The sequence below is a fragment of the Scylla paramamosain genome, chromosome 29 (genome assembly GCF_035594125.1).
Source record: "Scylla paramamosain isolate STU-SP2022 chromosome 29, ASM3559412v1, whole genome shotgun sequence".
Lineage (NCBI taxonomy): Eukaryota > Metazoa > Arthropoda > Malacostraca > Decapoda > Portunidae > Scylla > Scylla paramamosain.
Window position 1 is genome coordinate 14429380 of NC_087179.1, and position 12500 is coordinate 14441879.

At 45.9% G+C, this 12500-nt stretch overlaps 1 protein-coding gene across 5 annotated transcripts in view; it reads left to right on the forward strand.

Annotated features, from left to right (window-relative positions):
- LOC135115373 (period circadian protein-like) overlaps positions 1 to 12500 on the forward strand; it is a 49688-nt gene that overhangs the window by 35774 nt on the left and 1414 nt on the right. The window contains exons 13-24 of one of the 5 annotated variants that reach the window (XM_064032078.1): positions 441 to 580; positions 4976 to 5058; positions 5638 to 5951; positions 6769 to 6932; positions 7471 to 7658; positions 7795 to 8018; positions 8128 to 8328; positions 9475 to 9581; positions 10050 to 10143; positions 10816 to 11001; positions 11497 to 11628; positions 11977 to 12500. The exon at positions 11977 to 12500 is cut by the window's right edge and continues 1414 nt beyond it. In XM_064032078.1, the coding sequence (XP_063888148.1) occupies positions 441 to 580; positions 4976 to 5058; positions 5638 to 5951; positions 6769 to 6932; positions 7471 to 7658; positions 7795 to 8018; positions 8128 to 8328; positions 9475 to 9581; positions 10050 to 10143; positions 10816 to 11001; positions 11497 to 11628; positions 11977 to 12123 (1980 nt within the window). In that variant the 3' untranslated portion in view covers positions 12124 to 12500. Of the gene's footprint in view, positions 1 to 440; positions 581 to 853; positions 940 to 4975; positions 5059 to 5637; positions 5952 to 6768; positions 6933 to 7470; positions 7659 to 7794; positions 8019 to 8127; positions 8329 to 9444; positions 9582 to 10049; positions 10144 to 10815; positions 11002 to 11496; positions 11629 to 11976 lie in introns of all 5 variants that reach the window. The other 4 variants (XM_064032076.1, XM_064032080.1, XM_064032077.1 and 1 more) reach the window with 4 other exon arrangements.

Sequence of the window (12500 nt, forward strand, 5' to 3'; positions counted from 1 at the left end):
GGGATAATTCACAACACTAAAAGCAATGCATGGAATCTTTATAAGCATCTACAAGAAAGGAGATTAAAAAATAAAGGTTTTGCAATTTTTACCCAGTACAGTGTTTAGAGATGGCTTTGGGACAATAAAAGATTCTTCAGCATGGCTAGTAATTAAGGAAAGATGGTTCAAATAGCAGTGAAACAGTTAAGGATGCCAGTAGATGGTAAAAGGCGGCAATAGCAAGACTAAATTAGGAGCAGGATAAGGAAGGATGTACTGATATGTAGCACAATAGAAGTAGGCCATGAGTATCAGACGGAAGACACAACCACCTGATGATGAATGGTAAAAGTAGGAAGGATAAATAAGGCACAGGATAAGAGGGGAGTGTGTGATGTGCGACAGTGAGAAGGACAGAACAGAAGACATCTACAACATTGTGTCTGATGTGGTCCCAGTTTCCCACCACCCAGGACCAGGCCTCAGTGGTTATGGGTGAGATCTCCCCTCACCAAGATGATCGTTGCTATGAGTCGTATCCTTCCACCTCCACTCCGTCCAGCTACAGCAAGCTCAACTACAATGAGACCATGCAGAGGTACAGTCCCCTTCCTGGGTTCTTGTGGGCACCTCCACCCCACCTCCTCACTCACTGCCTCTACCCTCACCCGTTGTAAGTCCCCTCGTGTGGTGCCGGGGCCACCGTGGGGGAGGGAAGGCGCCCTGTGAGGTTCTCTAGTCTGTGGTAGCATGTGGTAGGTGGTGGTGGTGGGGAGGGAGGCAGGGAGCAGGGAAGGAGGTGCACACAGTCCCTGCCTCATTTCCTTTCTCTATGTGGTGTGGGCTGATGTGTGAACCCCCACTCTTCTAGGTGCAGAAGGGGCAAGAGAGTGTGACCTCCTCCTCTGAGTCCCCTTCCAGTTATGGCCACCTCAACTACTCAGAGACCATTCATAGGTAAGCTGCTGCACAGTCTGGCTCTTGGATGACTCCCACTTCCACCCTCATTTAACTGACTGATCTTGATCTTCATTAGTGTCACCACTGCTCCCCCCACTTAGATCAGAACTGCCAGGACATTTGAGGACACCATGCGTCTAACCATCCATCCAGCCATTCATCCGTTTGTCCATCCATCTCATGGTGGAATGAGTTGTGTGTGGGACAGAGGTGATGACAGGAAGATTTGGGGTTTGTCCTTCGTCATAGTTGTGTGTGGCTGTGTTTAGGAGGACACAGGTGGAGGCACACTACCAACAACAACAAACAAAGCTGTATGTTATGTTCATGTGTGTGTATGTGCCTCTTGTTGGTCAGTGTCTGTATGGAAGTAAGGTTGTTTGTGTGCATGTGTAGGTGGGCAAGAAGTGTCCATGCAAGAATGATAGGGGAGGGTTTTTTTTTTTTTTTTTCCTTTGAAAACAAACAGCATGAGAAGTTACAAAGAATTACTGAATAATCTTTAGTAATCATACCAGACTTGGTGCCTTTTGCTGTTATGATATACATATACTTAAAAACTGCAGAGATCTGCATGGTAGGAATGACTGAGTGCAAGGTGTTGTGAAGATGTGTGCAGTGTTAAGTAGGGTGCAGCTGGTGGAATAAACCAATACAAACCTCCAGATTGACAAATATGATAAAACATGTGTAACTTATGCCACAATGCGCCAAGATATGAAGTGGTCTTAAGTTTTTACCTCAATAAGTGTGGGTAGCTACCTAAGTGTTGTTTGAATAGTTTTTAGCTGGGAAGCCTCATTGTAGGTTTAGTTGGATGTGTTTGTATTCCCCCAGATGAGAGAAACAAGATGGGAGTAGATGCCAAGATGTGAGTGTTGTAGGGGACTTAGAACCAGGGAGTACTTTCAGGGATGTGTGTCTGTATTGTTGTCTCTTTTGATAATAAGTAGGGATGTGTATCTGTCTGTTTTGTTCTGTGAATTGATAATGCATAAGGATATTTGTCTGTTTCACTTAGTCTCTTTTGATAGTGCAAGTTTTGAGTGTGGTAAATATATGCAAGAAACTTTTTTGGTGTTGAAATTTCAGTAAAACCTCATTTAACAGTGAAATGTTGAAGGAGAGGAAGTGACAAGTTGTGGCCAAAGTAATAGTAGTGATCTTGTGGGTGTGTTAGTGTGTGTTGGCAGCTGTAGATCAGTGTGATAGCAAAGGCTGTGAGGGGGAGACAGAGAATGAGACTGAGGTGCTAATGTCCTGTGTTATTCTAGGATACCAACACACACACACACACACAGTAGTTAGTGAGAATGTTGGGGTCAAGGTTCACTCACCACATCATACCCAAGCATCTCATGAGTTCAGTGTCGCCTTGTTAATGATGCATCATGAGGGAGTCTTTCAATAGAGGGAGCATTGATGAGTGGCACTGATGTTACTGTTGTGTAATGGTCGAGGTACACTGCATGTTTTAGCACATGGGTAGAAATGATGTGTTAATTTTGTATGTTGATAGAGGGATTAGATGACCAGTTTAGTGATTTAAGTAGTAGTCAGCTTCCACTATTCCTGGTTAGGAGACCCCCCCAAAGTCCCCACTCATAGATTAAACTTACAAATACTGATGAAGAACTTGTTTGCCAAAATGATGAGATGCCAAATATTCTGTCTCAGAGGTTACCGGCCAAAACCCACACAGCACAGCAGCTCAGTGTGTGGCTGTGTGTGTGCTACCAAGGCTGTGGTGGTGTATGTGGCTGATCTTGAATTGAATGTGAGCTGGTATGGTGTCAAGGCTGTGTGTGTGTGTGTGTGTTTGTGTGTGTGTGTGTGTGTGTGTGTGTGTGTGTGTGTGTGTGTGTGTGTGTCAGGGAGAGATGTGACTATTTTCAAACATAGATATATTTATGCACACATATACTGTCATTCTCCTGACACACACGCACACACACACACACACACACACACACTGACATGAAGAGATTGTTATGTATAAGTGAAGCAAAACTGACTCATGCAATACATAATTAAAGAAAATCAAGATAATTTTACCTTGAAGAGAATTACTTACTAGCCGTTTGTGATAATATTTTGTCACATGGAGGAGCCTCATTCACTGTAGCCTGGATGTCTTGCTCAGTGGCTTGTCTTTGGTACCTGGAGACACATACTGTTGACCCACATATCTGTAAACACTGATGTGGCCACAAATTAAGTGTTGAGGAGGGGGTGATGTGGTGCAGTGTGTGAGGGATGCTGTCACTGTGTTCACCGAGGGTAGGGAGGACTGAAGGAAGCCCAGATGCCAGTCATGTGATGCAGCTTATGTGTGATGGCCCGCCCTCCCCCCACCACACCCTGCCCATTGTAGTTGCCACCTCCACCCCTTTGCACCACCCAAGCAGGGGGGCAGCCTGCTGGAGGGGGGTGGTGAGGGGAGGGGGCAGGTGGGGTGCTAGCTAGCTGTACTCTGTTAATTGTGTATATGTTGTCAGCTGTTAATGTACAAGTTTGATCCTGCTCTCAGAGACCCTGGTGTGATGGTGGTGGTGGTGGTGCCACAGCCAGTGTTCTGCTCGTTATGGCACCAACAGTACTCATGTTTCTTTAGTTTTTAGACTATACTTAATTATACTTAAAGTATATGAAAGTATAATTGTTACATATTTGCTGCACACTCAAAGTGTCTCTCATTGGTGTAGTGGGGTTGTGTTAGGTTAGAGTAACTTATCAGCAGCCAGGCCAGGCCAGATGCCTCTGCCCACAGGACACACCCTGCCTGGCCTGGTCTGGCATGGCCTGCTGCTGTGTGTCAGTCTGAGCCATCACAGGGCTGCTAAATTTTGACTGCAGTCCCTGGCCTTGGCCTCAGTGGAAAGTGATGTACAGCACAGTATTTCTTTCAATAAAGTATTTTGGAGAGAGATTAAATTTTTCCTCCCCATTCAAATGAATCTCCCTGTGTGAGGTGCAGCTTGTGTGTTCTTCATGTGCCTCAAGGTGCTGAGGCAAGGCAGAGCAGGGGGGAGGTGGGGAAGGCATGGTGACTGCCATGGTAGAGGTCTCTGAGGGCAAGAACATGTCAACACTGTTATTGCTGAAGTGCCATACTGTATTACCTTGATCCTGAATGTATTATATTTGTGTCTTGGAGTAGCCAAGGCAACTTGTACTTCATTACTGTGATGTGTTGTGGGTCTGTGCAGGAAGGAGGTCACACTCAGACTGGGGAAGCTTAATACTCTTCTTGCTATTTGATGATGTGGTGATATTCATGATGAATTATTGGGGCTTATACTTAGATGTTCATGCTGCACTGTTAGATAGGCTGAGTAGGCTGAGTGGGCCCTATATGTAGTACATAAGGGAGGGCAGTGCAGGCTGGGAAGAAGCAGGCTGTAGAAAGAGTGCCAGGAGCAGGTCAGGTAAGGTAATGCTTACACATATTAATGCATTTATTGATCTGAGAAGTAGGAACATTCCATCTTGATTTATGTATAGCTTGTACAACTTTTCAGTTAGGGATGGGAAATGAAAAAGTAGACTGAAGATAATGAATGAGAGAGCTTAATACTGATATACAGAATACATAGGAACCAATAATATGAAACAATTGGGATGAGAACAAGAACACTGATTTCCACTCAAAGCACCAAGGCAGAAAAAGCATTGCATAAAAAATAAGACTGAGTGGATAAAGGATGAATAGAGCAAGATAGGGATGGGAGTTAGGATACAGTATGCAGGCAGGCAAGCAGGAAAGGTGAGGGAGGTATGGAAGTGAGAACATAAAAGGAAGAAACTAGACAGGCAGTGCAAGGGAGGAATATACTAGGCAAGCAAGCATCATGGTTAAGGGAGGTATGGAGGTGAGAACACAAGAAACTAGACAGGCAGTGCAAGGGATATACTAAGTGGGCAGGGTGAGGGAGGGAGAGGAGCCAGGATGTGCCAGGGATGCATGCCAGGAGAGGGAGCTGAAGAGGGGCTGTGAGGGAGGCGGGAATGCCATCAGTCTCGTATATTCCAGGTTCTTTCGGAGTCAGCCCAAGACCGTGTCATCTGACGAGAGCGGCGACAGCAAGATGGAAGTGTCCCACCTTGGCAGTGTTGGTAAGACAAGTGTGTGGTTGTGTTGCATTCTGTCCCTCTCTTGTCTTTCATCTGTGCTTGCTCACCATATCATTGAAAGGAAACAAATGCTCTTAGATGTTTTTTCTTTTATTATTTTTATCAAGTGAGTAGTTTGTTGTTTTTATCAAAAAAAAAAGTAATTTTCTTTTCATATCATTATTGTTTAGTTTATGGGGAAATACACATTTATTCCTCCTATATAGACTCAATTCCTCATATAAAAAGCATCTTTCATTTAATTATAACTTAACCAGCTGCATGAAGTGTCAACACTCATATCATCCCATAACCAAGCACCTTGTAACCCTCACAACCCTGCCAGACACCCTCATGACTACCCAGCCTCATAGCCCTCATAAGCCACCCTCATATCCAAATCCCCCCAACATGCCTTATAGTACTCGTAAGCCAGCCTCACACCTACACCATAAACACCACTGCAGTCACTCTCACTCCAGCACCCTCAAATACCCCTGCAGTCACCCTTACACACCACCAACACCTCTGTACTCACCCTCACACCAGCTTGAATCAACACTCTTACACCCCCTCCCCCAGGCTCCAACACCAACAAGCAGTCGCAGGATAACTCCCAGTCCCAGTCAGGATCAGGTTCAGGGGACAACTGTGACCACACCAGGAAGTCCGAGAGCACCGCCAATGGGAGTGGCAGCGGCAGCGGGGCCACAGGACGCACCTCCAGCCAGGGGGGATCATACAAACACGTGCAGCTGACGGAGGAGGTCCTGTCAAGGCACAACGCAGACATGCAGAAGATGTTTATGCAGCGGCAGAGGACAGGACCCAAGCCTCATAAGGACAAGGGCAAGCTGAAAACCATGAAGAAGCTCATTAAGAGGCCTGGAGAGAGAGTACGTTGGGTCTTGCATTGTTTGATTGATTGAATGTTGCCAAGATAACAGTTTCTAAAGTACATTGATTGACTGAATATTGCCAAAAGATAACAGTTTTTAAAGTACACATGCAACGTAAATTTGTGGCATTAATCTGCTGTTCCTTGGTCTTTTTGGTGTTTGGTATCTTCCAGTGTTCCTCGACAGTGTCTCTTTCTTCCCTGATCTCTTTTGTTACCGATGTTAGTGGTCTATGATGATTCCTGTCTTGTATGATAACTACCTCTACTTTTTCCTGGGCTGTCCTGGTGTTTTGCTACTTTCCACAGCATTTCTCCATCTCTTTTTCCCTGTTCTTTTCTAGTACTGGTGTTGTTGAAGCTGATTAAGAGACCTGGAGAGAAAGAGAATATTTCATTGTCTTGTTCAGCTGTTCTCTGGTCTTCCTGTTGTTTATTTTTCATTGTTTCTCCTCTTTTTCCCTGATCTCTTCTATTAATGGGATTGGTAATGTGATAGTTCTTGCCTTGTATAGTAACCACACTACTTCTGGTGATCTGGTCTTGTTTAGTTGTCTTATTCAGCTGTTCCTTAGCCCTCCTGGTGTTTGTTATTTCCTGTTGTTTCTTGTATTTTCCTTGATCTTTTCTATTAATGGTGTTAGTGATGCTTCTTGGTGATTTTGTCTTGTATATTTGTCCCTTTTACCTGCTCTTTGGCTTTCTGAGTGCTTGCTACTTTCCACACTGTTTCTCCATCTCTTCCCTGTTCTATATTACTGGTGTTAGTGATCTATGATGCCTCCTGTGCACTAACATAACTCGTGGTGGTGCAGACGTGTGGTGTGAAGCGGGGCGGTGGAGCTATGGAGCACGAGGCCACCGCCAGCAAGCAGCCCTTCCTGGCACCCTCAGCGGCAGGCTCCAGCTCCTCCCTCAAGCCTTCCTCTGTGGATGTGTGGGGGCAGGGAGAGAGCCAGACACACATACAGTCCTCTGGGTAAATATCTCTTGGGATTACTTTTGTTGCCTCCTGTGTGCTGTTTGGTATAAATTACTTTGGGGGTTAGATTCAGGTTTGAGATGACCAGGGAGAGTTAGACACACATTAAGTTCTCAGGGTAAGTAATTCTTCTCTGTGTTACTTGTGTTGCTTTCCCTCCTGTGTGTTGCTTGGGTATGGATTCAGGGCTAAGACAAGATGTGCAGGAATAGGATAATGGTGTACACTCTTCAGGGTAAATATTTCTTCTCTGTGTTACTTGTGTTGCCTTTCCTTCTTTATGTTCTGCTATCCAGTTTAGATTTCAAAGTGTCTTGATACTTGTTTCATGATGTAGTTTAAATCCAAAGAAGCTGAAAAAAAGCCTGTAATTTATTGTTTGCCAAAAATTGAACAAAGAAAACTTGTAATCTGTTTGGTTGAGTTACAGTACTTCTGGAGGCTTCATGATACTTGTCTTGTGAAGTGATTCAAATTATAGGAAGTTATTGGCATCCTTCACTCACTTATTTCATGACTCGTGTGTATGCCTCAGGTCTGCAGGGGCAACGGTGGGCCCCGGCACCACCCACGTGGCAGCATCCCAGTACCCAAGCATTGTGCCAGGCTTCTACTTCCCCACCAGCACCTCCAGCATCTCCCAGGTGCCTCCCGTGTCCCGTGCCCCTGCCCCAGTGCCCCTGGTGCTCCCCTCACAGCAGCCCACCTTCCTCCACCCTCAAGGTAATCCTTCACTCCAGGCTGGCTTGTGTGAGCTGTTTGGGACAGGTTTTCTGATTTTTGTTGTGGTATTCATGTTGTTTTCTCATAATGATGTCATGTTGTGTTGTGTTTACTGAGGCCAGCTTTGTGTTGGCAGGGGTGGCAGCAGTTCCTGTCCAGTACATCCCGGGGGTCATGTACCAGCCAGTGGGGCCACCTCTGTTCAACGCGCCACCACTCATGCTGCCCAACGTGGTGTACCAGCACACAGCGGTGCACACACCCCTCAACCAGGTGCCTGTACCCATGTCTGATGGAGAGAAGCCCTCCGGGGCTGAGAGTGACCACGACCTATTTGAGCCCATCCCTCAGTCAGCCAAGGTTAGTGTGACCTCATCTCTGCTTACAAGTGTTACTATTTGCTGTGTGGCATATGTAGCTTGCTGCCATTCCCACATAGCCAAAACTGACTGGTGTGTTGTGTGTGCAGAGCTTCATCGCCAAGCACTCCACCTCACACCTGCGCCGGCCAGACTCTCAGGCCACGTCTGTGAAGGCCGAGCCCGGGTCTGCCCGGGGTAGCACAGCTTCTGCCTCAGGGAAGGTGATCAGCTCCCACTCCCATGTGGCAGAGAGCATCAGATCCTATGTGGAGGACACCACTACTGTGTCCCCAGGGTGTGCCCCCAAGGTGAGCCTACACCACACCCTGCCCTGTACTGGCCACTCTGCTTGTTCCTGCCCCCCACACCTCACCACCTCACCTCCACACACAGTGGTCATGGCTTCAGTGCTTGTTCTTTCCTTCCTTCTCTCCACACCGCCTCACCACCTCATTGTCTTGCTCCACACACAGCCACACACACTGGTGATGGCTCCAATACTTGCCCTCACCCTCTACCTCCACAGCACCACACTGCCTTGCTCCACACACCAGTTTTGCTCCCTGTGTTACCTTGGCATCCTTCATCCAATACCACATGGTGTTCCTCCCTCTCACTTTTGCATTTGTTTCTTCAGTATCACATCATGTAACACTTTTGTTGCCTTTCAAAAAAGATGGCTCACCATCATATCTTGCATCCCCACTGCCTCACACATCACCTACACATCACATATTCCACCACCTCACTCATCACCACATCACTTTTTCCACCACCACATCATAGTTTTCATGCATCCTGCACCTTCTTTCCCACCTCACCTCAAGTTTTGTATTGTCAGTTCTTGGTAACAGCACAACTTTGTATATTTTGTGTGAAGTAACATTTTTTTGAGATGATATATACACATTTCTTTCAAATAGTTTTACTTGTATGCTTTTATTAATTCTTCTCAGTTTGAGTATCACAATTGTATTTCTTGGAGTAAACAGTAATTTTTCCAAGTAATATTAACTAAAGGAAGAAAATTAAGCATGACAGTGGTGAAGAATTTCCTATTTGTCAAAGGTGACATGATAATATGGCAATGCTCAGCCCTGTTTGTTTAAATTGCTTCCTTTGCATGTGTATCTCTTCCTGTTTGTTTCCCTGTACCAGAAGCACCACTGTGTAAATACCGGTAGTGATCTGTACACACACTGATGCATGACTTGCTGTGACTCGAGTAGATGAATTTCTTGATGGCATCACTGTTTAGACTCACCATCACTGTTGTGGCATTTGTGATTGCAGGCCACAGTTTGCCATGAGTCAGGTAGTCAGTGGGGAGGAGGGAGTCAGTGGCAGCGCGTCCCTCAGGCGGGAGTCATGATGAAACTTTTGGCCAAGGCTGTAGTATAAGTGTGTGATGTGCTAACCCGCAGGATACTGAGAAGAAACGTGCCTCATCACAGGTCTCACAGTATTCACAGTCCACCAGCGTGCGGGCCGAGGCCGAGAGTATCGGCTCCCCGGAGAAACAGGACAAGATGACCATGGAGCCGCGCCATGAGAACTCCAGGTGAGCGTAACGTGAGGTAATGCTTGGGGGTCAGGTGGGGATGGGCTGGGCAGAGTGGAGCTGGGTGGGTGGAGCAGCAGCATCACACTTCTGGCGTTGGTTCAACTGTGACCATACATTGATCCATCTCTCCATCATGTATTCTTGGCAGCAGTCAGGGAGTGTCCGGGTGACCAGGAGCAGGACTGCAGCCACCCGGATAGGTCCTGAGGTGACCCCTGACTCGCCTGTAGTGTTTTGAGGTAGAAGAGATCACCACCCGTGCGACCTCATTTGTCATCGCCATACATTTCTAATATAGCCATGCATTTCCTGTGTTTCTGAGATATATACAGTGTTGATATTGCTGTTTGTGTGTATGTATGTGGATATTTTTTTTCCCCCCTTGCTAGTGACCCCTTCTATTTTGAGGGGTCATGCAGGGAGGTAGTTTGTAATGAAGCTCTCTCCCCCTCTGTTTCCTTTCAGTGACATGGTACTGTCAGTGACCAGCTCCACCGGCTCTCCTGGCGAGTACAAGTCTAGCGATGACAGCATGCAAAACGTGTCAGACTCCAGCGAGGTGAGTCTCTCTCTCACACACACACACACACACACACACACACACACACACACACACACACACACACACACACACACACACACACACACACACTTTAAGAAAGGATAATAGAGGTGAGAAATATACATTAACTAAGGAAAAACTGAACAAATACAGATATAGAGACAGAACCACACAAGTTTAGCGAAGGCTCTGTGTAGTACAAGATTGAAACAGTTTGGTGAATATGCTCAGTAGTATAATTAAATGTATTTGTGAAGAAGTATCACTCCCTGAAAAACTTTATGAACAGAAAATCAGTAAACCAGTATTAAATCAATAAACCAGATTTCTAATTTTGAACATATGTGAAAGACTTCTAAGAATGTTTTGGCTAACATTTTTGAGATTGGTAACTGCATAGTCTGCATTCATAATAAAAGAAAAGACAATTATTTTATTTACAACTTAAGAAAAAAATCACAAAAATATTTCTGAATCACAATTAGGGCAACAATATTACACACATAAAAACCAACAATACTAACTCATTCCTCCTCCTCACCCCTCTCTCTCTCTGTCTCTCTGTCTCTCTGTCTCTCTCTCTCTCTCTCTCTCTCTCTCTCTCTCTCTCTCTCTCTCTCTCTCTCTCTCTCTCTCTCTCTCTCTCTCTCTCTCTCTCTCTCTCTACAGGTATCAGGCATGGGCATGAAATGGAACATTCCCCGTGCCAAGTGCCAGCGGCCAGTGCTGAGCGACCCACCGTGGCTGGAAGATGTGAAGCTGACCCCAGAGCTGCTCTACAAGTACCAGCTGGAAACCAAGGAACTCGTGGATGTCCTGCGGCATGACATGGACAAACTGAAGAGTGTGCGGCAGGTGGGTGCTGTGGTGGTGTGTGCTGTTGGTGTATGGTGCTGGTATGGTGTGTTGTGTGTGGTGGTGATTGGATGTGGTGCTGATGTGGTATGGTGTGTGGTGTGTGGTGGTAGTGTGTGTTGGTGGCTGGATGTGGCAGTTGTGTGTGGTGGTTGCTAGATGTGGTGGTGGTGTGGTTGGTGCTGAGTGGTGTGTGGTGTTTAGGAAATGATGAGTTTCTCCAGCAAAATCTGAAGCATTATAAATACAAGTTCCAAAGAGATACAAGAATATTCTCACTTTGTTGAAATTTAGTCATTGCTCAAAAAAAAATAAATAAAAATAAATAAAATAATTAATTAATCAATTAGAATAAATTAATGGACAAATAAAATGAATAAGTAAATACTAAAAATAAATAAGTAAAATGAATAAAATAAAAACTTAAGAAACATACATATGCTGGCATAAGGGAAGAGTGTGTAGATGTGTGTGGTAACAAGCCATGTGTTGCAGCCCACAATGGTGGATGACCAGCTGTCGTCACTGTACAATGAGCTGGAGCTTGATGGGTCCAGCCCTGACCTGCACCTGGAGGATGGGGTCACCTCCTCCTCAGGTGATGACCAGGCTGGCACGTCATCACAGGTGAGCAGCGGTGCAGGTGTTGAAGTTTGGTAGTCACATCTGTGTTGGAAGGTCATGTGTTAATGTGGAATATTTTCAGGATCATTCAACAAAATTAATATCCATCTTCCCTATCTACATATCAGGCCAACATAAAGAACATAAACTCTTTTAATTCTCCTTCTTAGTAACTTTTCTGACCTCTTATCCATCCCCAATAAATTGAACATCTGTCTAAACAAAAATAAATCAATTTAACATTTACCATAAAGAGGGAAGTATAAACTCAAGTAATTTCCTTGCCGTCAAGTGTTGTATATAGGTATATACAAATAGATGAAGTGTTGTGACTCCCTGGTGCCTCCCCAGCAGCAGCCAGCACCAAGGAAGAAGAGATCCTCCTCCTACTTCAGCAAGATGGCAATGCTGCATGAGGAGGATGCCCCCATGCCACCCTCAGAGGTCTGGTGTTGCCATCGCCAGCACGCCCCAGAAACCTCCAGCTCCTCCTCATAAAACCCTGGGGCAGGCCGTGTGGATGGCATGGCCTAGAAGAGGAAGTGGCACAGAGCTCGGCACTTCCCAACCCTTGACAAACTAGTAACGCCAGTGCCTGGCACCCTGGAGGTGGTGGGGCGGCGAGTAGTGCAAACCTGGTACCTGTAGTGAAGTGAGCCTCAATGCTGAACACTGTGGGAGGACTGGAGATGCTGTAGTGCTGCTGTGAGGCTGGTGTTGTGAAGCAGGGTGGTACTGCTAGCTGCCTGCTTAGTGACCCTTTGCCTGGTAGAAGGAGGTTGTGAGGTCAGGGGCAGTGGATGGTGGCATGTTGACCTGCCCTTGGGAAACTACACAGGTCATGTTGCCACCCCGACAAGTCACTCAGGGCAGCA